The sequence below is a fragment of the Quercus robur genome, chromosome 1 (genome assembly GCF_932294415.1).
Source record: "Quercus robur chromosome 1, dhQueRobu3.1, whole genome shotgun sequence".
Classification (NCBI taxonomy): domain Eukaryota; kingdom Viridiplantae; phylum Streptophyta; class Magnoliopsida; order Fagales; family Fagaceae; genus Quercus; species Quercus robur.
The window spans coordinates 32,354,307-32,379,544 of NC_065534.1; the positions used below are offsets into that span (position 1 = coordinate 32,354,307).

The 25,238-nt window shown below is 35.0% G+C and overlaps 1 protein-coding gene and 1 pseudogene across 8 annotated transcripts in view; both read right to left on the minus strand.

The window, feature by feature from the left end:
• Positions 1-1,066: 1,066 nt before the first annotated feature.
• The window catches only part of LOC126731005 (heat shock cognate 70 kDa protein 2-like), a 93,565-nt gene continuing 69,393 nt past the window's right edge, over positions 1,067-25,238 (minus strand). For 2 of the 8 annotated variants that reach the window (XR_007658341.1, XR_007658335.1), the window contains exons 3-5: positions 3,510-3,893; positions 1,605-2,774; positions 1,067-1,452 (exon numbers count right to left, since the gene is read on the minus strand). Coding sequence is in view for 5 of the 8 variants with exons in the window: in XM_050435014.1 (XP_050290971.1) it covers positions 24,715-25,112; positions 25,176-25,233 (456 nt within the window). In the remaining 3 variants the exon portion in view is untranslated. The other 6 variants (XM_050435018.1, XM_050435016.1, XM_050435014.1 and 3 more) reach the window with 5 other exon arrangements.
• Positions 3,900-10,324, minus strand: LOC126731102 (heat shock cognate 70 kDa protein-like; annotated as a pseudogene).

Genomic DNA, 25,238 nt, shown 5'->3' on the forward strand with positions numbered 1-25,238 from the left:
AAAAATTAATTCTTACACAACATGCTTGCGATATATGGCTCAAGTAAGTTTTACCCATCGTTCGACATGCTTTTCCATTTGGCACATTACGAGTACAACGGAATTTTTAACGTAGTTTGCTCAAATAAAACTCATTATTAAATATTCAAGAAATTTAGAATACTATTCCGATTAATTTAAATACCAAAATTTTTAAAGAACTTAAAAGAAAGTAGACATGGCAAACGTGCATGGGACTTGAGGAGGTAGGAGTTGAAGAGGGCAAAGGTGTAAGTGTATGTGGAGAATTAGAAGATGGACTGACTGAAATAGGAGTAGAGGAGGTGGAAGGAGAATAGGAACCTAGTATGGATGGTTGATTAGAGGAATGTAAATAGAGAAGGTTAGATAACCATATGTCAGGTGTAGGTTTAACAAAATGTGGAAGAGAGGTAAGATGAGAAGAAGTAGAAGGAAACCTGGACTCATTAAATAGTACATGTCTGAAGGTGTACAAGCGGTTAGATTGAACATCAAGACACAAATAACCCTTAGAAACAGAAGAATAACCCAGGAAAATACATTCAGTAGTCCTATGCTCAAGTTTGTGTTTAGTGTATGGTCTAATGTAAGGGTAGCAAGCACAACCAAACACTTTAAGGGAAGTGACATCTGGATGAGAGCCATAAAGCTTGAACCAAGGTGAGAAAACTGAGTGAAGCAGTGGGTAAGAGAGTAATAAGAGTCATAGCAGTTTGAACAGCAAAAGACCAAAACTGAGAAGGCAAGGAAGCTTGGGAAAGGAGAGTAATGGTGGTTTCTATTAAGTGCCTATGTTTCCTTTCCACGAACCCATTTTGCTGAGGAGTATAGGGACAGGAGATTTGATGGTGAATACCATGAGAAGAAAGGTAAGACTCAAAGAGTTTGGAAGTGTATTCCCCACCACCATCAGATCTAAGTGTCTTAATAGAAGCTGAAAACTGATTTTTAACCATAGCATGAAAGTGCACAAATTTAGAATAAACTTCAGATTTATTGTGAAGCAAGTACAACCAAGTAAAACGTGTATAATGGTCAACAAAGATGACATAATATTGGAAACCATTTATTGTAAGTAAGAGGTGCAGGATCCCAAAGATCAGTATGTACAAGCTCAAATGGTGCAGTAGCAACAAATTTAGAGCTAGGGAAAGGAAGTTTATGCATTTTTCCATGTAGACAATGAACACAAGAATCTACAAAGTTTGGACACTTATTAAAAGACAAGCTTTTGTGCTGAAAAAGAAATCTAAGAACTTGGGAAATGGGATGACCAAGTCTGTTGTGCCATAGAAGCCAACTAGATGGTGAAGTGAAGACTGAATTGCAGATTTTGGGTGGAAGCAGAAGTTTAGGTGCCTTGTGAGGGTAAATAGGATACACCCCACCTTCACTCTTGCCCTTGTAGAGCACTGTCCCCGTGGCCAAGGCCTGGATAGACAAGGTGTTTTCATCAAAATAACACCAACAATGATTATCACGATAGATTTTGTGGACAGATGCAAGATTGGAAGCAATAGCAAGAACTCTTAACACATTATTAAGTTGTGATGCAGAAGTAGAAGATGGGATAAGAGTGTTACCTATGTGTGTGATAGGCAGAGTTTGTCCATTACCCACTGTGAGATGATCCTGTCCATTATAGGGTTTAGGAAAGCTTAGGTGATTAAGACTAGAGGTAACATGGTCAGTGGCTGCACTGTCTGCTAGCCAAGGCTGCTCTTGTGCAATCATAGAATTGGAAGAAGTGGCCATTGCTGCCAATTTAGTTGGTGGATGTTTGCCTTGATAGGCATAATCCATCCTATGGTAGCAATCTATAGCTATATGACCAGCTTTACCACAGATTTGACAAATAGGCCTTTCTGCTCTTGGACCAGATCCTTGATTAGGAGAATATTGTGAAAACTGATTAGGTGAAGAGCCTCGTCCTCTACCTCTGTTATTGTTGCCTCTCCCTCTACGACGATTAGTGGACTGATTGTAATTGCTAAAACCACCATTGTTATTAGATCTAGGTGCTGTGTTGACAGCCATTGCAAAGGTTGAGTCTTTAATCTCCAGTCCTTCATTCAGTGATTCTTCTTCTGCATTTAGCATAGTAGCTAACTCATTAAAACTCAGTTTTGTGCTTCTTGTCCTAATTGCAGACCTGAATGCACTAAATTCTCTTGGAAGTCCTTTAATTGCCACATGAAGCAATTCTTCATCATCTAGAAAAACTCCAACTGCCATTAATTTGTCTCTAATGACCTTGATTTTCTGCAGATATGTGTCTACAGAATCTAATCCTCTCTTTACATTGTGCAATTCTCCCTTGAGATTCATCACATGAGATCTCGAAATGGAAGAAAACCTGTTTTCCAGGACTTTCCAAACTTCTAGAGCTGATGAACAACCAACAGTTATAGCAAGAACTGAAGGTGTTAGAGTGGAACTGATAAAGGTAAGCAGTGCCTTTTCCTTTGATTTCCAAGCAAGATAATCCGGATTTAGTACTGTTGTAATAGTACCTGAGAGATCTTTCAAGAATTTCTCTGGAACAAGAGGAATTTCATCAAGAAGTTCAATCATTGAATAAGTCTCCAGCACCATGGAAATTTGTTGCTTCCACACTATGTAGTTGGAATTGTCCAACTTGACTGTCATCATGTTTGACATATTTGACAGCAGCAACAGAGGCTGATTGATCAAATTGATTGAAGTTGAAGTTGTTGATGAAGGCATAGTTGAAGAAGAAGTTGAAGTCGTAGCTGCCATTGTAGAATCAGAGTTAGTAGGGACCATATTATGCTCTGATACCATGAAAGAAATTGAACTAAAAGACTGGAAAGTTGAATCAATTATGAAACAAGCAATAGTGCAGCAAAGAACTCAGAATCACAGGAAACCAGAAAATGAGTGAGAGTGAGAAAGAGAAAAGAAAAGAAAGCTCCAGAATTTTCTGTGAATACTTGCTTGAATGATTTGCATTACAATTATCTCTATTTATACATAGATTTGACTGTAACTACTTAATTAACCAACCCTGAAATCACGGAATGGATCCGTGAAAGATGGAGCTAAATGTAACGACCTTTCCCACCTAATCTCAACTGACAACAGACACACTAATGTGCTTAGTAGAACGACAGTGTTTTGACTAATACAACAACTTCACTAGAAATAAATACAACGACATCGTTTAGATGACTAGCCGTTGCTGTTGCTCTGCTCTTGGGATTTAAAAACTAGCCATTGGGAATTGTCAATTGCAGACTTAGCTTTAGATATCTCAACATGGACCATATCAGCCCAAGCAAGTAACCCTCATCATTCACAAACCAAAACAAGATTACAATAATGACGTTGCTACATTTTTATAAACAACATTATTAATAAGCTACTACCAAATTTACAGAGGGAGACATCAAGAGAATTATGGTTCTGTCAGCAACAACATTCTTAATAAGCTATTAAGCAAGGAAATGTGCAAGAGAATCATTTACCATAATCACCACCAACTCCTTGGTACATCTTGGTAATAAACGGGAAACAAATGCCCTCCAGCTCCTTCATTTTATCCACAAACTCATCTGACTCAGAAAGCTGGTTCCTTTGAAGCCAGAGGATGGTTGCTCAATTGCATCTTCAGTCTTTTTCAAAGCATTCTTCACATCGTTGATTTTGTACCTCATGTTGTAAGCACAATTTTCCAATGCATCCTTTGCCTCAATTTTCTTTTTATGCTCCTTATCCTCAGCCTTGTACTTCTCAATCTTCTCCTTCTTCTTATCCTCCTTATCCAGAGCTATATTCTTCTCAGCCTCCTGCCCTTTGTCCTTAATCTCCTTCTTCTTATCCTCCTTATCCTGAACTATATTCTTCTCAGCCTCCTGCCCTTTGTCCTTAATCTCCTTCTGAAGCTTATTGACCTCTTTCATGGCTATAGCCATGTGACCATTAGAACCCTGACAAATGTGAATCTCCTTAGGCTTCGTATCCTCTTGAGTAGCTACATTCATGTCACAATCAACACCTTGATGAATCTTAATCTCCTCCATGTGCTGTTCATCCTCAAGTGTGGCTTCACCCACGTCATCATCAGCGCCTTGACCAATCATGGCAATTACTGCATTGCAGATGCTCTCCAGCTCGCTCATCTTATCCTCAAATTCGTCTGCCTCAGCAAGCTGATTCCTTTGAAGCCAATCGATACTCTCCTCAATTACTTCTTCAACCATCTTTTTGTCTGCAGCACAAACCTTAGCAACAGTCTCTTCATCTCTAAATGTGTTCCTCATGTTCAAAGCGTAGTTCTCAAGTGCATTCTTTAATTTGGCCTTCATGTTATGCTCCTCATCCTCAGCCTTGTACCTCTCAGCCTTCTGCACTAATTTCTTAATCTTTTCCTTGGAGAGCCTGCACTTAGCAGTGATTTTAATGTTATTCCTCTTTCTAGTGATTTTGTCCTTGGCAGAAACGTTCAAGATTCCATCAACATCAACGTCAAAACAAACAGCAATTTGTGGAACTCCTTTAGGAGCTGGAAGAATACCAGAGAGCTCAAACTTGCCCAGCAAATTGTTACCACTTGCTTTGGCATGTTCACCCTCATAAACCTGTATGCCAACAGCCACCTGTTGATCAGAATAGGTTGAGAAATTCTTCTCCCTTTTGGTGGGAATGGTGGTGTTACTTGGAATCAACACAGTCATGCCATCTCCAGGGGTCCCCAAACCAAGAGATAGAGGGGTGACATCTAGGCACAAGATTTTTTCCACACTTGTATTACCCAGACCATTGAGAATTTCAGCCTGCACAGCACAACCATAAGCAACAGCCTCATCAGGGTTAATTCTTTTGCAGAGCTCCTTCCCATCAAAGAAGTTCTGTAACAATTTCTGAACCTTGGGGATCCTCGTAGACCCTCCAACCAGAACCACATCATGGACACTGCTCTTGTCCATCTTAGCATCCATCAAACACTTCTCAACAGGCCCCATACACTTCGTGAATAAATTCAGGTTAAGCTCCTCAAACTTGGCTCGGGTGATAAAAGAGTAGAAGTCAATACCATCATACAAAGAATCAATCTCAATTGTTGTTCGAGTGTTAGATGAGAGCATCCTCTTAGCCCTTTCACAAGCACTCCACAACTTGCTATAAGCCTTAACCCCCGTAATATCCTTCTTATGCTTTCTCTTGAACTCTTGAATGAAATGATTCACCATTCCACCATCAAAATCTTCACCTCCCAAGTGAGTATTACCAGCTGTAGCTTTCACTTCAAACATAACCCCCTACAATGGTAAGAAGCGAGACATCCAGTGTGCCACCGCCAAGATCGAAGATGAGCACATTCTTCTCACCAGTACCATCCTTGTCAAGCCCATATGCAATAGCAGCAGCAGTTGGCTCATTGATAAGTCGCATCACATCTAGACCAGCAATGACACCGGCATCCATTGTGGCTTGACGCTGTGAGTGGTTGAAACGAGCAGGGACAGAAATGACAGCATTCTTGATCTTTGAACCGCAGTGAGCCTCAGCAATCTCCTTCATCTTTACGAGTACCATTGAAGAGATTTCTTCAGCCGAAAAATGTTTTTCCTCATACTTGTATGTGACCGCAATAATGGGCCTCCCATGATCAGGGTCAGCAATCACCTTGAATGGCCACAATTTCATGTCACGTTGCACAGATTCATCATTGAATCGCCTTCCAATCAAACGTTTAGAGTCTTCGTACCACCAACATGAACATCAATATACAAAAAAAAATCATTACTTTTTCTTTTTTTTGCTGAATAAACAAATCATTACATTAAACATTCACAGCTTCATTGAAACAACATCAAAGCAAACATAGATGAACTTTTCTTACCGCTCCAGGGATTTGTCTTTTGCAAAATAAAATTTCAACGTTGAATGAGAAAATATTATTAACAAAAGAAACACGATATGACAAGACTTAGCAACTAATAAGCTATAAATACAATCAGTACTGGCTTAAATCAAGTTGAGGCCTAGGAGGCTAAGAGCATAATCTTAAGTGGTACCATTTCATATCTAAAATCCATTATAGTTTTTTTTTTTTTTTGTTTTTTTGTTTTTTGTTTTTTTTTTTTTTTTTTTTTTTTTTTTTACATAAAAGCTACTCTTCTTATTAATTTAGTTAGTATATATAGGTTTTCCTAATAACAACTTTTTAATCGATAATATGAGTAATCCATTTAATTTTCTTATGTTATAATTGATTTTGAAATAAGATTGAAATGGAGCATTTCTTATATTTAAAATTCATTATTTAAAAAAATATTAAAATACATTCTTCTAACCTTTTGAGATGTAAAATTACTAATTAAATTTTTATATTTAGGTTCTTCTCACATCCACTTTTCAAATTATAATATAACTAATTCATTTAATTTTCTTGTGACATAATCAATTTTAGTTTTAAAAACTTTTCTTTTTATAGAAACAAATAAACAACTGTAAATAAATATTGGTAGTAAAATTTTGTAAGCAATATATTCATTTTAAAAAGAATGATTAATATTTTTATGTAATCAAGAATTGTTATATTATATTCTTGAAATTTGAATATTATTATGATTATTTTCATCGCCATTTTTCCCTAATATTATTTCATGCCCTTCCAACTCTTTTTGATATATTTTTATTTTGAATTGTCAAATTTCACATAAATTTTTTGTTATACTTTTTAAATTCCTAATAACTTTATCAAGAGATTCTATTTGAGATTCAGTTGATTTTTTTGCTCTTCTCTTTTTTTTTTTTTCCTTAAATGTTTCATATTTAGATTGATATTTTTTAGTAGATATTTATAATTGAAAAATATTTACAAATAATTGAAATGGAATCAATAATATAAAAGTAGAATATGACAAAAATAAAATAAAATATAAAGCATAGAACAATATAGTCTAATTTATTAGAGTCAATATTGTAACTTAATAAATCACCCAACGGTCTTAACTAGTTCAAACAAAAACAATTTTAAGATATAATTAGATGAATTACTACTAACTAAATCAGCGAACAATTTTATATATAAAAAATCAAATATCAAAGTTTTTTTTTTTTTTGAGAATCAAATATCAAAGTTAAGACATAAAATTTATTAAAAAAAAAAATGCAATTTTTTTTAAAGTTTTAATTTACCTTACGTAAAACAATTAATAACGCGGAAAACACAACTTTTTTTTAATTACAAATTTTGCAATGGCTAAAGCGGTTGACTATGAATGGTATATATAACTGACGCTCATGGACCCATTACATACAAGATACAATTGATAACTTCAAAAATTATGAAATTTGTTGTGAAAAAAATTGTCCATAACATTTTTATGAGGCATCTTTGAATCGCCTTCCAATCAAACGTTTGGAGTCTTCATACCATCAACATGAACATCAGTATACAAAAAAATCATTACTTTTTCTTTTATTTTGGCTGAATAAACAAATCAAGACATTAGACATTCATAGCTTCATTGAAAACCAGAACAAAGCGAATACAGATAAACTTTTCTTACTGCACCAAGGATTTATCTAAACCAAAATAAAGAGTTCAACATTGAACCTTTGTTAAAAAATAAAAACAAATGGATGAGTGAGAAAATATTATTTACCAAAGAAACACTGTACTGCAAGAGCACACCACTAATAAATTGTTGAAGTTACAATCAGGTCAACTCAATGTAGTTTGAAGCCTAAGACCATAATTTGAAGTGTGACCTTTCTTGTATCTAAAATCCATTATAATTTTTTTATTATTTAAAAGTAATTCTTCTTAATTTTTTAGATGCAAAATCGTTAATTTTATATTTAGATTTTCCTAATAACTAATTTTCAATTAATTATATAAATAGTCCATCTAATCTTCTTATGACATATTCGATTTTAAGTAAGATTTAGGTGGAGTCTTTCTTATTTAAAATCCATTCTTCTTGATTTTTGAGGATTTCGTAATATATATTTTTCAATTGATAATATGATTAATCCAACTAATTTTATTAATCAAATTTAGTTTTGAATTTTTGATTTCACAAAAACAAACAATATTGATTGTAAAATTCTATAAGCAGTATATGCATTTAGAGATAGAAAAAAAGTATTTTTTTATATAATTAAGAATTGTTATGTTACATATTTGAACATTTTTATGATTATTTTTATTGTTAATTTTTCGATTGTATTATTTATTATCTTTTAACTCTTTTTTTTAATAAATTTTTTGTTAATTTGTGAGATTTCCTAGAAATATTTTGTTCTATGTTTTATATATACAATCCTATTTGACATTTAGTTAATTTTTCTATTCATCTCTCAGTTTTTATTTGGTTTTTCATATTTACTTTCATATTTTTAGTAGAAATTTATAATTGACAAATATTTACAAATTATTGAAACAAAATCAAAATATAATTTAAAAAAAAAATACTTAGAAGAATAGAATCTAACTTATCAAAGTCAATTTTGAAACTTTGCTTAAAAATAGAATCACCCAATGATTTTAACTTCCCTAAACAAAGAAAAATTTTACACATAATTAGATGAATCACTACTAAACAAATCAATAATAATTATATATAAAAAGAATCAAATATCAAAATTACAACACAAAATTTAACAAAAGAAATTAACATTAAAGTGATGCATGGTGAAGGAAAGTTAGAATCTAATTTCTTATTTTGATTTTGGTGTTGAGAGAGGAATTATTTAATGTATAATAACAACTTATTGGTTGGGAAACTTGGTTACAAAAATTGAAGTCTTAAAATTGTTATGGAAAATTGATAATTCATGATGATTTGACTCAGTTACAACCATTCTTTTTTAAACAACTTCGAATTTTAACCGGATTGAATTACTATTTGCTTACTAGGAGTCTTTTGAGGTGGGGAGAGAGAACCCACAGCCCATCCATGCTTTCTCTATTCCTTTTCTTTCTTTTTTTTCATTAAAAAAATTATTGATCCAAAATTTTGAATCCATGATATTTATTTTACTAACGGAGTTCTTTTAGAACCACAATTTTTGTGCAAAAACTTTTGTCACAATTCTGATATGATAGACGGTGAGTAATTACCTATCACTTTTACATTTACTCCCTCACCCATTACTTTTTCTCCACCATAGTCTCATCATGATTCTGGCAAAAATTGTCTTCAAATTTTTTCTTTTCTAATGCCCTCTATTCATGGCCAAATGGCCTAACCTAAGAGCTAGGCTTGGACACAATGAGATATATTATAAGCTGAGAGTGGATGGAGTTGTAGTGTGTGAAGAGAGAAAAACAATTAAAAATTTGATATTTTAATAAAATTGAATTAAAAATAAATAATCAGATGACTGTTTTTAAAAAGTTGTTAGATAAAATTGAAAGGAAAAAAAAAAAAAAAAAAGTTTTTACGTATACCAGCATTGCAATACCAAACCAAAACTACTCAAAGCCAGAGGCAGCAGCCAACCAGGCAACCACTCTATAGATCACAATAGTCTGAACCCCAGCCTTCAAACCAAAACTATAGCCAGGGCTAAACTACATATCTACAACTCTCAATAACCAGAGAACTTTCCTATAACAGAAACAGAAATTCCCCATTTTACAGCAAAGGGCTCTGTTATTTAATTTTTAACCATCAAAAAAGAAAGCAAAACAACAGTAATTAAAAAATAAAATAAAATAAAACGTGTCCTCATCTTCACAATAATTTTGCCGCTGACTAATCAGCTAAAACAGAACCCAGATACGTTTAAACACAAACAACCAAATAAAATTATATAAAAATCTAAACTTGTAATGGTATCAGAGAAATAGGAACTCACCAAAAACAGTGTTGGTGGGGTTCATGGAAACCTGGTCCTTAGCTGCCTGACCAATCAAGCGGTGAGTTTCATTGAAAGCCACATAAGAAGGTGTGGTACGGTTTCCCAGATCATTGGGTATGATCTCCACTCGATTATGTTGCCAAATTGCCACACATGAGTAGCACGTTCCCAAGTCAATTCCGATCGCCGGACCCTCTCCTTTTCCCATCTTAGCTGACAAAATTGAAAAGAGAACAAAAGAAAATTCGAGGACTTTTTAAGATCACAGAAATTCTACACTATCACTATGGTTTGCTGACTCAAAGACGCAGTGGGAAGTGGAGAAAATGAGTTCTACTTGTACTATGTTCAGGCTAAACTTAGCTCGCAAGTCTTCATGGTCGTTGTTTATCTGTTTAGACGACTACATTATTGGTCACAGAAAGAACCTAGGAAGCTTGCTCCACTTTTCGTACGATTGTCAATCGATGTCATGTGTAAAAGGGTAAAGCGATACTATTAATCCAAAAGACAATTCATTTTTTTAGAGAGTTTTGATAAAAGAAATTTACCTACAATTTCTTTTTTTTTTTTTAATAATTTATTAATTCATTGAAATTAACTTTTATTATATACCAAACGCGTGTACAAATATGAACCCAAAAAAAAAAAAAAAAAAAATTGTATCATTTTTATATGTTTATAATTATAGACTTTATAGTCATATAAATGATCCGGATTGAAACGTATAGAATTACTCTTTTGAAATGCTTTTTAAAAATGGAGCAAGAGTAGCAATGTAACGTACACATACACTCATTATGGGGAAAAAAAATTATTGAGTTTTAAGATATAAAAAAGAATCATCAAATTATTTTAACTTCTTCCTATTTGACTATTTTATATCCTTTAGGCTGGGTTTAATTTTTAGTTTCTTCAGCTTATTTTTTTTAACTTAATAAATCTATAAAAATAAACTCTCATAAAGGAGCATTTAGTGAATTGTTACTCCAGCAACTTTGTTGTGTTTTTAGCTATGTTAGCAAACCCATGAACAAAATGTTGTGTTAGTGTCTTGTAAATGTCATTAGAATGCTTAATATTTGAAGTAAAGACAATTTTCATGTTCTACTATTCATTGCCTTGGATACGTGGCTTTGAAACCTTTTAGAGAGCTTCTGTTCGATTGAAATTGCAACTTGGGTAGATCCAGCTTAATTTTTGATCGATTGAAGTTCGGCAAACTTGATTCGTGTTTCAATCCATCTAATCACTAGGTTTTTTTGTTTTTTGTTTTTTAAGCCTCCGCCATATAAAGAAACACCTAGGGAACGTTAAAAGAAACTTTTGGAATAAAGATTTGAAGGTTTTGTGCCTATTGCCCTCAAACTCTACTAATGATCAAAACAATCATACATTGAGCCAATGGTGTTAAAGTTGCTGCTACACCAATTCATTCAAGTGATTGGATCTGAATCTTCAGGTGGATACTTGAAGTTCTGGATGGGAACTGGGAAGGCTTCTGTGAAAACATCTAAATGTCAAAGAAGCCTAAACTTTATTAAGTTTACAAAGAATAGGGTTACTCAGTTTGAAAATTTCTATTTGACAGTGGAGTTGTTTCTTGCCTTGGGGGATTGATTAGGTTAAATCACTCCAGGGTTTTATTGTGGAAATAATGTATTTCACTGATTTCCTTCGGTCACCATATTGTATGTGCAATTATTTTTCAATGATTTTATTGTTATTATATGTGTATGGTTGTGACTTAAATCAAGAAGCGTTCATAATTTGACAAAGTAATCACTTGGCTTAAAACTTGGTTTAATATATAGGGGTCTAAAACCCAACAACCATTAACAATCTTTCAGAATAAACTTTTATCATTTTATTTTGAAATTTAACTTTCTCTTTAATTTTTATAAGTCCATCAAAATGTTGAAACGTAAATATTTATGTGTCAGCTTCTAATCATAGTTTTTAGAACCAGATCGGATCAGGAGGTCGGATCGTGAAAATCGGAAACTAGGATGAAAACCGTTCTTTAAGCCTAAAGAACCGGAATTTTTGTTAATTTCGTGAACCTCTAAAACCGGGGTTGGACCGCACGAACCGGTGAGAACTATGCGGTTCAACCCCTTAGCAATTTTTTTTTTTTTTAAAACAACTTAACACAATTTTATTCTACTTAATTAAATTATCCATCTCTTACAAAGAATAAAAAAAATTATAATTAAAATCCTTTAAAGATATTCAACTTTACTTCAAAAATAAATCATAAATTTTAATGTTTTCATGATTATTATTTTATTTTATTAACTTTCTTATTTAATTATTAAATAAATGCTTGAAAATCATTAAATTTCCCTCACATATATAGATATATTGTCAATTTTGCTAGTTTTATAAATTTAATATCTATATTTAGGCTTTAATTAATTATTAAATTAATTATGACATCATCACGGTTCGACCCCGGTTCGACCTTGGTTCGACCTTAAAAACCTTGAACCTCTCCCTTTTATGGTTCAATGAATGGTCCGAATCTGAAAACCTTGCTTCTAATTACTCTAAGTCAGTGGTGTGTGTTTAGCTGATCTTTTTTCCCAATTAATTATTTATTTTAGTAATTATAATTTTTTAGAGTTCACTTCTTTTTAAATATAATTGTACCTTTAACCGTTTTAAGCAAAACAAGTAAAGAAGAGAAATTATACCAATCTTTGTTTATTTTAACTCTAAAAAAAATTATATATATAGGCCATTTGATTGGGATGATGAAAATGTGGGAAGATAGAAAATACTAATAGAAGAAGGACAAAAATTTGAAGGATTAAAAATATTTCAGTTTTTTCTTATACGTGTTTGGTAGAAATAATGAAAAAGTGAAATAATAAAAATTGTTATTTGAATAAATTTACTGTTATATCCTTATTAAGGGGAGGATAAAAAATATTGGGAAAAATAATAAATTTCAACTTAAACCAAAAAAATAAAATCTCTCTACTTTTTCTCCCACATTCAAAAAAAAAAAAAAAAAAACAAAAAGAGAGAGAAGGTTTTTAGTGGGCTTAAGTGAAAAACTCCAACCTCTTTTTCACCATCCCAAAAAAAAAAAAAAAAAAAAAAAAAAAAAAAAAAAAAAAAATCATTTTCTATCGTCTCTTTTTCACCATCAAGTTCATGGACAACGAGAACAAATGATCAATGTTAACTTATAAGTGCCAAGTTACTTATAAAAAAATTATGAGTGCCAAAATTGACAACTCCTTTTACAGTGGATTTCATTTTTTTTTTCTTCAAGTTATTTATAAATAAAAAAAAATAAAAAAAAAGCACCCAAAATCAGTGCGGAAGTCTAAGGTCAATTTGATTGTTCTATAGGGAAAAAAAAAAAAAAAAAATCTGTATTGTTCATTTCTTTAATCCCTCAATTATACTACTAGATTTTTTTTTCTTCTAATGGTTTAGAAGATATTCTACCATGTACTAAGGGCATTTGCATCATAAACATGCTAAAATAGCATAAGGCCCAAAAGTTAGCCAATATAGGATTTTTCTACAGTACTTGTCCAAATTTAGGAGGCACTTTAGCTTATGCATATTTTTGGCAAAAATAGCTTTTTGGTCCCTAGGTATTGGGTCATTTTTTACTGTAGTCCACACTTATTTTGAGCTCGTATTTTAGTCCCTAAAAATCAAAAATCATTTTTAATTTAGTCCATTTCAGCACCTCACTAATTAAAATATCATATGTAAGAGACAGAGTGCACCGCTAACATACTAAATGCTAATGTGTTGCCATTAAAATCATATTTTAAAAAAAAAATATTTGGCATTTAAAAAGTGGCACATCAGAATTTTAATATGAAAAACAGCAACGCCAGAAAAAATAACAAAACAGAACTCTAAACTTCTAATTAAAAAAAAAAATTAATCTAATTAAAAAAAAATTCTTTCCATTATTTTTTAATGAAGAACGTGTTCCCCAGAGCATGAATGTTCATGTTCTTCCCCTAAAAATAACATGGTTGGTTGCCCAAAAAATTAATAAAAAATCAAGATTTTCTTTTCTTTTTTTGCATTTTATTAGTAACCAAGCCCATCAAATCACCAAAACATTGAAACTCAGCAAATTACCAAACCCAACAAATTAAACTAAAATGAAAACCTTCAACAATACACACGTTCATCCAAATTTACAAACCCAAGAAAGAAAACCCAAATGAAAACCAAATAGCAAAAATTCAGCTGATTCTTTCAATTTCTCAATACAAGCCAAACCCATATGAAATCGAAACCAAAACTAGAGATATGAGAATACGAAACTAAGAAGTTGAATTTTCGACCATTGTGACCCCATCTCAACCTCCCTTTCGCAAACACTTACCATCAATTTGTGATCTGTGACCACCACCTCCACTACAACTGATCTCTACTTTTGTTTCACAACACCAACCACAATCAATCTCAAACTCACCTAGAAAATCATCAATCTCAGACTCTCTCTCTCTCTCCTAGATCAAACCAATCTCGGCCTCTCTTTCTCTCTCTAACCTAGATCAAACTAATCAAACCCAAATCCCAAAACCACTTCAACTCCCACCAATCAAACCTATATCCCAAAACCTTAGGGAGAAAAAGAAATGAGAGAGAGAAATACGAAATTGAAAAATGAAAGTATGAAAGTGAAATCTTAACTCACTGGTGATGTTTTGGCATTGTGTGGTGCTTTGATTTTTTGGGTTTTTGTTCGTGTTTAGTTTTGTGTTTGTTCATGAGAAAAAAAAAAGAAAAAAAAGTTTTATTTATTAAGAATAAATAAAATTGAAGGAATTATTTTAAATTTAGATGGTGGAGGATGTTGACACGGCATTTTTTTAATATTATTTTGATTGATGCATTGGAATTTAGTGTGCTAATGGTACACTTCATCTATCAAATAAGATATTTTCATTAATGAGATAATGGTAGGAATTGAAAACGAACTTTGATTTTTAAAGACCATACTAAGAGCTTCAAAAAAAAGTAAGGGCCAAAGTGAAAAATGACTCAAAATATTGGAATCAAAAAATATTTTTGCCTTTTATTTTTCTATTGTTTTCTTCTTTCTCAGCAAACTCTGATTCAACTCGCTCTGCAAATTCCAATTCATCCCGCAACCTTCGATTCCCACACTCCACAAACTCTTATTCAACTTGGTACTTGCATCATCGCCAATCCATCATGGTGGATCTCGTGCGTGACAACAAGCCAAATGGCAACGTGGGTGAATCAAACAATGTGGATCTCACGCATGACAATGATGAACCAAAGGGCCACACACGACAAGACGGAGACGGTGTTGGTTTTCGATGAGTAATTAAAGAGCAGAGTGAGAAGTGAGCAGTAGTGGTAGGATTGGCTATGGCAAAATAGCATAGAAGAGAGAAAGAGAGGAGATGGTTAAAATAATAATTTAATTAAGAAAAAAAATATTTTAACGAAATAGAATACATGATAGAGAATAAAATGTTGGTGTTTGAAAAATGGCTAGCTAAAATAGAAAAATTAGGCTCTTAATATAAACTAGGGAGAAAATTTTAGATGGACCTTTCCACCCATGTTACATATTTTTTAGCATACAGTAATAAATTTACAATAAGATTAATAGCACAACAAACTTAGTCCTTTCTTTCATAATGGTTGAGATCATAAGTTAGTAATTGATACTAAATTTAGTACAGTATAATATAAGATTGATGTTGTATTAATAACAATATAATCATCTCAACAAGTTGGGAAAAAATGTTGTGAAATTTGTTTTGTTTGTAACATTATTGATAAATTAGGCAATAATCCTACTGATACAAAAAAAAAAAAAAAAAAAAAAACAACTACTTTTATAATTGTGAAGGAGTATGTTGTGCCTAATATGTAATATATGACTAGTTGTACTCTATTTTACTGATTGTTGGGCTGTTAAGAAGAGGCACACCCATAAAAAAGTATAGCCTAAATAAAAATTTTAAGATGGATAAATGAAAATACATAGAAAGATTGAATTCAAAATGAGAAAATTCGCTTAAAGATAGGGGTAGCACCTATTGATGAAAAGCCAAGGGATAGTCACTTGAGATGGTTTGGTCGTGTTTAGAGGAAATTAACTAATACAACCGTAAGAAAGAGTAAGTTTATCCAAATTGAGGGAACAATAAAGGAAGAAAAAAATAAAAAATCACATTAGTAGAAGTAATAAAAAATGACCTTTCAATTAAGGAAATAAGAGAGAGTATAACTTTAGATAAAATATAATGGCAGAGAAGAGTGTATGTGGCTGACCTTGAATAATATGTTAGGGATTCATAGCGTACTCCAGAATTTTGGGACTAAGTTTTAGTTGTTGTTGTTGTTGTTGTTGTTGTTGTTGTTGTTGCTGTAGTATTAAAATATTCTATTTAGTTACGATTCTTAATTAAGTCCTGCATTATATATGCCTATGCCTAGTACTAAATACTAAATGTTGTGTCTTTACACATTGTGGTTGTGTGGCTTGTGCCAAATGACTAGACGCAAGTGTTATGTGTGGTATGATGTGCAGCTTGTGCTTTTTTTTTTTTTTCCCTGTGCTTTGCACCAAAATTACATTAAAATTATTAGGATAAAATACAATTAACATCTTTAAGGTTTGGGCTAATACCAATCAAGTTCAACACTTTTCAAAATTGACTAACTTGGTCCCTAATCACCGTGAAAGAGAGAGAGAGGAAAACATGAGTAACAATTTAAAGTTTAAGTTGAGATTAGGGACCAAACTTGTCAGTTTTGAAAAATCTTGGACTTAATTGGCATTAGTCCAAACCTCATGAGTGTTAACAATATTTAACCCCAATTATTAATATTGATTGCTTGAAATGAAACTTTTTTGCTTAACGTTTCAAAAAGATTAGAAAAACGACTCCAACTAATCAAAAGTCCTAAAGAAGTTTCATCTTTTATCAAATTATTTTTAAATAACATAATTTTTTGTTTTAATAATAAAAATTAATTCTTACATGCTTGCAATATATGGCTCAAGTAAGTTTTACCCACCGATCTGACATGCCTTTCCATTTGGCACATTACGAGTACAACAGAATTTTTAACGTAGTTTGCTCAAAATAAAACTCATTATTAAATATTCAAGCAATTTAGAATACTATTCTGATTAATTTAAATACCAAAATTTTTAAAGAACTTAAAAGAAAGTTCATTATAAAATATTACAGTATAATTTTTGGTTCTAGTAAAAATTTGGTCTTCGTGTGTGTATTTTCACCATGTAACTTTAAGTCAGAGCTTTTTTTTTTTTTTTTTTTTTTTTTTTTTTTTTTTTGTGACATAGAAGTCAGTTTTATTCTATCATATTTATTATCCATTTTCTTGTTAATTATGTTCTTAAAACATTTTCTAAGTTCATCTTTGTAAGGCATTTGGGTTGTAAGAAGTATAGCAAAATTTGTCACATGAAGCTACACAACTAACGAATGAAATTTTACTCTCAAATTGCAATTTTATTGCTTTGTTAACTACAAAGGTTCGTTGGTTTGAGTTTGAGAAAGGTCGAGAGTGGTAGAAATTTATCTTTTCCAGAGAAAATTGTGAAAACTAGTTTGGGAAGAATGATTTAATTGAATAATTAAAATTACAATACTAATCTATATATACAAGCCAAAGACAAGATGAGGGTATAGAGATTGATAGCTAACGGAATGCTTTGAAGAATATGCCAAATGGAATGCTTTGAATCTCTATACCCTCATCTTGTCTTTTGCCATTGCCTGTCATTGTTTTTCATTTTCACTCCCTAATAATTTCAATGGAAGAAAAGGAATCCGTCTCCTATATTTTCTAGTGTTCCTCTCAGCAAAAAAAAAAAAAAAAAAAAAAAAAGGAAAGAAAGAAAGAAAGATAGCTAGTGTTCCACAAAAGTAAAAAACGTGTGGGGCTTTTCTTGTCTTTTGTAGGATTGTGTGAAAGAAGATATTCTTATTCCTTATAAATACTAATCTCTACACCCTCAACGATGTGAAGAATGCTTTGAGGCCTGGTGGTGTTGTGTTTTTGTAGGGCTCCCCTACTGCCACAGTCTGTTTAAAGGAGAGGAAGAGAAAGGCAATGGCAGAGGAGCTAGAAGTTTTATGGAAGAAACTTTCCTTCACGGAGGAGGAAGATGAGGGTATAGAGATTGATAGCAACAGCACAAAAACGGCAAAGGAAGTAGGAAAGAATTGCACGTTGATGAAGATTATGGCCCATAAAAGCATAAATTTAGATGCTTTGAGAAAGAATATGAGGATGTTGTGGAAACCAAATAAGGGGGTCCAAATTTCTGAGGTAGAGGAAGACCTATTCTTGGTGGAATTTAGTGATGGAAATGACAAGAAGAAAGTCCTTGATATGTGCCCACAGAGCTATGAAAAACAGCTGGTTCTTATACAGGAGTTTGATGGGGAGCTAACTCCGAAGGAAATAGAGATTAAATGGGCCCCTTTTTGGATTCAAATATTCAATCTTCCCTTAAAGTGTAGGAAGAAGGAAATAGGTTAGGCAATTGGTTCCAAGCTGGGTGAGGTTCTAGAAGTGGATGTTTTTTAATCTGGAGTCCATTGGGGAAGATGTTTACGCGTGCGACTGCGCATCGATGTGACAAAGAGATTGGTCCGTTGGAAGAAGATAACCATAGAAGGAGGGGAAGGCAGATGGGTTCAACTCAAGTATGAGAGGCTGCCTAACTTCTGCTATAGGTGTGGCTTACTTAATCACACTCTAAAGGACTGCTCAGAATCTGGAGAGTGCAACGCTGTGGGTGAAAATGAAGAACTACAATATGGGGCTTGGTTGAGAGGAAATATTTTATTGCGTAGCGGCCACGACTCAAACTATTATGGTATGGAGAAAAGTGTAGGAACCAGACGCTGGGAAACTAGTGCAGTGGCGGAGAAAGGGCCGGAGTTGCTTCAGGCACGTGGGAGCACAAAGAATGATGGGAAGGAACACGTGCCAAACCTGACGACCATGGAGAAGTGTCCGCTGACACGGCGTGAAACTGGTGCAGATGCTTCGAAACAGTAGCTAGAAATCTTGCACGAAAATGGTTTGGTCAGGGAGTTGGTGAGAAAGCAAGTGGAGAAGGAAGCTAATTTGGGTGAAAAAGTCTTGGACCAAGGCAAGGGCCAGGTTGGGTTAACAGAAGAGATGTTATGGGAGACAGCAACGGATCACAAGGAAATGCCAAAATTTAAAATTGTTAAGGCGCCAAGCCATGAAACCAACAATGTGGAGAGCGGCCCATTTTCACTTAGTGCTAAACCGGGCCCAATAGCTATGAGCTATGACACGGTTAATGGATGGACTACTGAACCTTTAGGCCCACGAAGTAGGCACTGGAAAAGGCTTGCTCGTGAAGCTAAAGCAAACTCAAGCCCTGAAGAAAAAAACCCAACCCGGTTGAAGAGAGAGGGCCCTATCTCACTACAAGAGTTGGATTCTAATGTTAACAATCAGAAAAGAAGGAAAGGGGGAAAACAGAGCAACCAAACCCTTGATGAAAACACACCAAAGGATGGCAGAGTGGCGGTGGCTGCGGCATAGCACCGCCGAGCCAAATGACGATCTTAGCTTGGGACTGTCGGGGTCTTAGATCTTCCCTGGCAGTTCGGCCCCTTACCGACGAGGTGAAAGTGAGAGATCCATTAATGGTCTTCCTTGCAGAAACAAAAGCGGGGGAGAGCAGATTGAAGGGTGTTCGAAACAAAATTGGGTATACTCAGGGTATCACGGTACCCAGCAACGGGAGAAGTGGAGGTTTAGCACTGATGTGGAAGGAAGGTATGGAAATTTGTTTCAAAAGTTGCTCCAATTCGCACATTGATGTGGTTGTGAATGGGGAATCGGTATCAACACCATGGCGAGCTACTGGTTTCTACGGGCAACCTGATGCTGGAAAAAGGTTTATCTCTTGGCAGTTGTTGGAAGTTCTGAAAGAGCAATGCACGATGCCATGGGTAGTGTTCGGAGATTTTAATGAAATTCTACACCCAGGTGAGAAAATTGGTGGTTTGGACAGAGATGCAAAACAAATGGAGGATTTTAGGGAATGTTTCAGCAGATGTGAGCTTCATGATTTGGGATATTTTGGACAACACTATACTTGGTGTAATGGGCACTTTGGAGACCAACGTACTAAGCTCAGACTCGACAGAATGGTGGCAAATGAGGCATGGATGAGAATCTTCCCTCAGGCTAGAGTGCAGCATGTGTCATTGTCCATCTCGGATCACTACCTCTTAGCTTTGTCCATCAAACGAAGACAACCCCAGAAACTAGCAAAGAAGCATTTCTTTTTTGAAGAGATGTGGACTAGGGAGGAAGGCTTTAGGGAGATTGTGGAGTTGGCATGGGACCCGTTGCGGGTTGATCTAGAGTATAAGGTCACAGACAGAATCAAGAGCTGCCAAAACCAACTTCAGAAATGGAACTGGAAAGTGTTTGGGAACCTGCATCAAGTACTGAGACAAAAGAAAGAAAGACTCCAACATTTAGAAGCTCGAGATAGCCTACATGAGGAAGCAAAAGATATTCAAAGGGTTAAGAAGGAGATTAATGAAAGCCTGATTAGGGAGGAAATCATATGGAATAAAAGGTCTAGGGCACTATGGATAAAATGGGGTGATCGAAACACTCGTTTTTTCCATGCTATGGCTAACCAAAGGAGGAGGAAAAATAGTATTGTGGGGTTGCAGGACCTGAAGGGAGTGTGGAACGAAGATAAGGAGAGAGTTGAAGGGATTATCATGGACTACTTTACCTCGATTTACAGGTCGAACCAGCCAACCAGTTTTGAAGCTAGCCTAAGTGCAATATCTAACAAGGTGTCCACAGACATGAACACGGAGCTGATTGCTGACTTCAGGGCAGAGGAAGTTTGGAGTGCACTTAAGCAAATGCATCCCACTAAATCCCCCCGCCCAGATGGTATGTCCCCTATCTTCTTTAAAAACAATTGGGATATTGTTGGCTCGGAAGTAATAAACTGTGTTCTGAATGCTCTAAACTCTGGAATTATGCCTTGTGGAATAAATGACACATATATATGCCTTATCCCAAAAGTGAAATCCCCTCAGAAAATTACAGAGTTCTGACCCATAAGCCTGTGTAATGTCATCTACAAGATAATGTCCAAAATCCTTGCTAATAGACTAAAAAGAATCCTGGCAGCAGTGATTGATGAATCTCAGAGTGCTTTCGTACCTGGGAGGCTGATAACAGACAATGTACTTGTGGCCTTCGAAACAATGCATTGTATCGATCAAAGGAAATAGAGAAAGGAAGCATTAATGGCTATAAAGGCTCAATATGAGCAAGACCTACGATAAAGTGGAATGGGTGTATCTAGAGGCTATGATGAGGAAAATGGGGTTCCATGAGAAGTGGATCTCGCTCATAATGATGTGTGTGACCATAGTGTCTTACTCTGTATTGATAAATGGCGAGCCAAAGGGGAAGATTATTCCAAAAAGGGGCTTGTGCCAAGGGGACCCAATATCTCCGTACATGTTCTTATTGTGTGCTGAAGGATTATCTGCCATGTTGAAGAGGGAAGAAAGAGTGGGTCACATAAAAGGTGTGGCGGTTAGTAGGGGGGCACCGAGGATATCACATTTACTATTTACCGAAGACAGTATTGTTTTTTGTAGGACCACAGTTGAAGAATGTGATAAAGTCATAAAGGTGCTAGAAGACTATGAAGGAGACTCGGGGCAAAAGCTTAATAAAGAGAAAACTTGTAGGGAAGAGCAAGAATACCAACGGGGAGGTCTAGGAGCAAATTAAGGAGAAGTTTGGAGCACAAATTGTCCAGTACCATGAAAAATACCTAGGTTTGCCTCCACTTGTGGGGAAGAGCAAAAGAAAGGCTTTTAACCGCATTAAAGACCAAGTAGGAAGGAAAATATCGGGATGGAAGGGTAGACTCCTTTCTCATGCGGGCAGAGAAATACTCATCAAGGCAGTAGGTCAAGCTACGCCTACTTATACGATGAGTTGCTTCAAAATTCTGGATTCTTTGTATACAGAACTAAATTCTATGATGAGCAGATTTTGGTGGGGGCAAAAGGAAAGGGAGAGGAAGTTGGCTTGGGTCTCTTGGGAGAAAATGTGCACTCCCAAATCAGAGGGTGGGATGGGTTTTAGGGATCTTAAAGCTTTCAACCTAGCACTTCTTGCTAAACAAGGGTGGAGAATTAAGTGAAATCCACACTCCTTGGTACACAAAGTATTTAAGGTGAAATACTTCATGGATAGTTCCTTCGAAGAGGCTCAATTGGGGTGAAGACCCTCCTATGCGTGGAGAAGCATAGTGGCAGCAAAGCAGGTCATAAACAGGGGCTCTAGATGGTGCATTGGAAATGGAGCAAGTGTTCGCATTTGGAAGGATAGGTGGATACCAAAGCTAGAATCCTTCAAAGCAATCAGCCCACAAGCTGATCAACAGGATGAGGAAAAGGTCTCAAGCTTCCTGGATGCAGTGAGAAGGTGCTGGGATGTGGTAAAGGTGAGATCCATGTTTCTTCCCCATGAGGCAGAGGCAGTCTTGGGCATCCAATCAATTTCAGGTTGCCAGAAGACTCCATAATCTGGGCGTGGACTTCCAACGGAAAATTCACTGTTAAAAGTGCATACATGGTAGCTCAAAAATGGTTGAAAGAAGGAAAGTGCAGGTCTGATGAGGGGAGTAGCTCAAACAACACGGGTATGAATGCAATATGGAAGCTTACATGGCATCTGAACTGCCTAAATAAAATAAAACATTTTTTTTTTTGGAGGGCTTGTAAAAACATCCTTCCCACAAAGCTCAAGTTGAAAGAAAAGGGAATTGGGTGAGATGACAGATGTGATATATGTGAACAAAGTGAATCCTCGGGTCATGTCTTGTGGAGTTGCGAAACAGCTGAAGAAGTATGGAGCAATACAAAGCTTAAGCTGCCTTACTTTTAGGACCCTCCAAGGGACTTCATCGATATAGTTTGGCCAATCAATGACACACATACGGGTATCAATTGGGAGCTGTTTGCAGTGACAGCTTGGAGCCTGTGGAACAATAGGAACAAGGTATGTCATGGTGAACAAAGCAAGAAACATGATGTGATTGTGAAGGAGGTAGCTGCATATTTAAAGGAAGTTCAGGAGGTTAAGCATATCCAAGAAAGACCTTCCATTCCTGCAAAACCTCCTTGGACCCTTCCTAATCGGGGATGGTTTAAAGTTAACACGGATGGGGCTATTTTTGAAGACTTGGGGTGCTGTGGGATTAGGGTGGTCATTAGGAACGAGAGGGGTCAACTGATGGGGGCCATGAGTAAGAAGATTGAGCTGCCTTTGGGTGCGTTGGAAGCTGAAGCTAAAGCTGTAAAGGAGGGAATGCTACTTGCTTGGGACTTGGGGCTGAAAGAGATCATCATGGAATGTGACTCAGAGTTGGTGGTGAAGGCCCTTGGTGATCAAATTTTGCTGCAGAATTCCATCCAGAAAGTAATTGAAGGGGTAAAAGAGGGGCTGAAATGCTTTACGGCGTGGAGAGTAACACACATTCGCAAGAGTGGGAATACTACTGCTCATATCATGGCTAGGAATGCCAAAATGTTGAATCATTGTAATATTTGGGTGGAGGATACTCCACCCATAATAGCTGATTAACTTCAACATGATCTAACCTGTTCGAACTCTATTTCTTTAAATGAAATCTAGTTTCATGTTGTTTATCAAAAAAAAAAAAAAAAACTAAGTAACTAACTCGCAAAAAAGGTGCTAACAGAAACAAAACTAATACTAACAGATCTTGGCACATGTGTCACGTGTGAGTTTACTAAACAAACACATATACAATCAACTAAACTACAAGTCGTTTACAACAGCTAACTACAAGTTGTTTACAGCAGCTAACTACAAGTCGTTCTTCTGTCCTTCTGGTTCTTGACTTCCCCTGTTCTCGGTGTTGTCCGCAGCAACTATTTCTTCAGCAGCAGCTTTAGCTTGACTAGAAATATTCTTTATTTGATAAAAATAGCTTCATAGAGGTAAACCAAAACAAGATTACAATAAGGCTGTTGCTACATCTTTATAAACAACATTATTAATAAGCTACTACCAAATTTACAGAGGGAGACCTCAAGAGAATTATGGTTCTGTTAGCAACAACATTCTTAATAAGCTATTAAGCAAGGAAATGTGCAAGAGAATCATTTACCATAATCACCACCAGCTCCTTGGTACATCTAGGGCCGGCTGAATGATAGAGCAAGAGATGCGGTAGCCTAAGGCCCCAAGTAAAAAAAAAGGCTCCCAAATTTTAACCAATAGGGTTATTTATAATCAATAAATAAAATAATATTTTTTTACCAGATGAAAAACAAATAAAAAATAGAGAAAAATGTTGTCCACAATATTTTTCACAACTAATGCTAAGTAGTAAGTTCTTACAGCCTGTTATTGATGGCAAAAAAATAATTATAGTGATATTTTCAAATAGAAAAAAAAAAAAAAAAAAAAAAAAAAAAAAAAAAAAAAACTCTTAAAACCTAGGATTTGTTGTAAAAAATATTGTAAATGTTGAACTTCAAAAAGGAAAAAGAATAATAATAAGAGTTTAGTTAACAAACTTTTACTAGTTCTCATCTAAGTCTACCACTAATACCACTCTTTTATTTACCACTATCAATTTGTCACATTAACAAGTATGAAAAATTTTGTCAAATTTTTTCAATCTATAAAATTTCTAAAAAAAGAAAAAATTCTACGTAGTTCATGTTAATTAACACTAATTTTGCATCTAAAACAAGATAATCAATTTTCACCTTAGCCTCCCAAATGCATCAAGCCGCCTCTGGGTATCTTGGTAATAAACGGGTAACAAATGCCGTCCAGCTCCTTCATTTTATCCACAAACTCATCTGCCTCAGAAAGCTGGTTCCTTCGAAGCCAGAGGATGGCCTGCTCAATTGCATCTTCAGTCTTTTCCAAAGCATTCTTCACATCGTTGATTTTGTACCTCATGTAGTAAGCACAATTTTCCAATGCATCCCTTGCCTCAATCTTCTTTTTATGCTCCTTATCATCAGCCTTGTACTTCTCAACCTTCTTCTTCTTATCCTCCTTATCCTGAGCTATATTCTTCTCAGCTTCCGGCCCTTTGTCCTTAATCTCCTTCTTCTTATCCTCCTTATCCTGAGCTATATTCTTCGCAACCTCCTGCCCTTTGTCCTTAATCTTCTTCTTATCCTCCTTATCCTGAGCTATATTCTTCTCAGCCTCCTGACCTTTGTCCTTAATCTCCTTCTTCTTATCCTCCTTATCCTGAACTATATTCTTCTCAGCCTCCT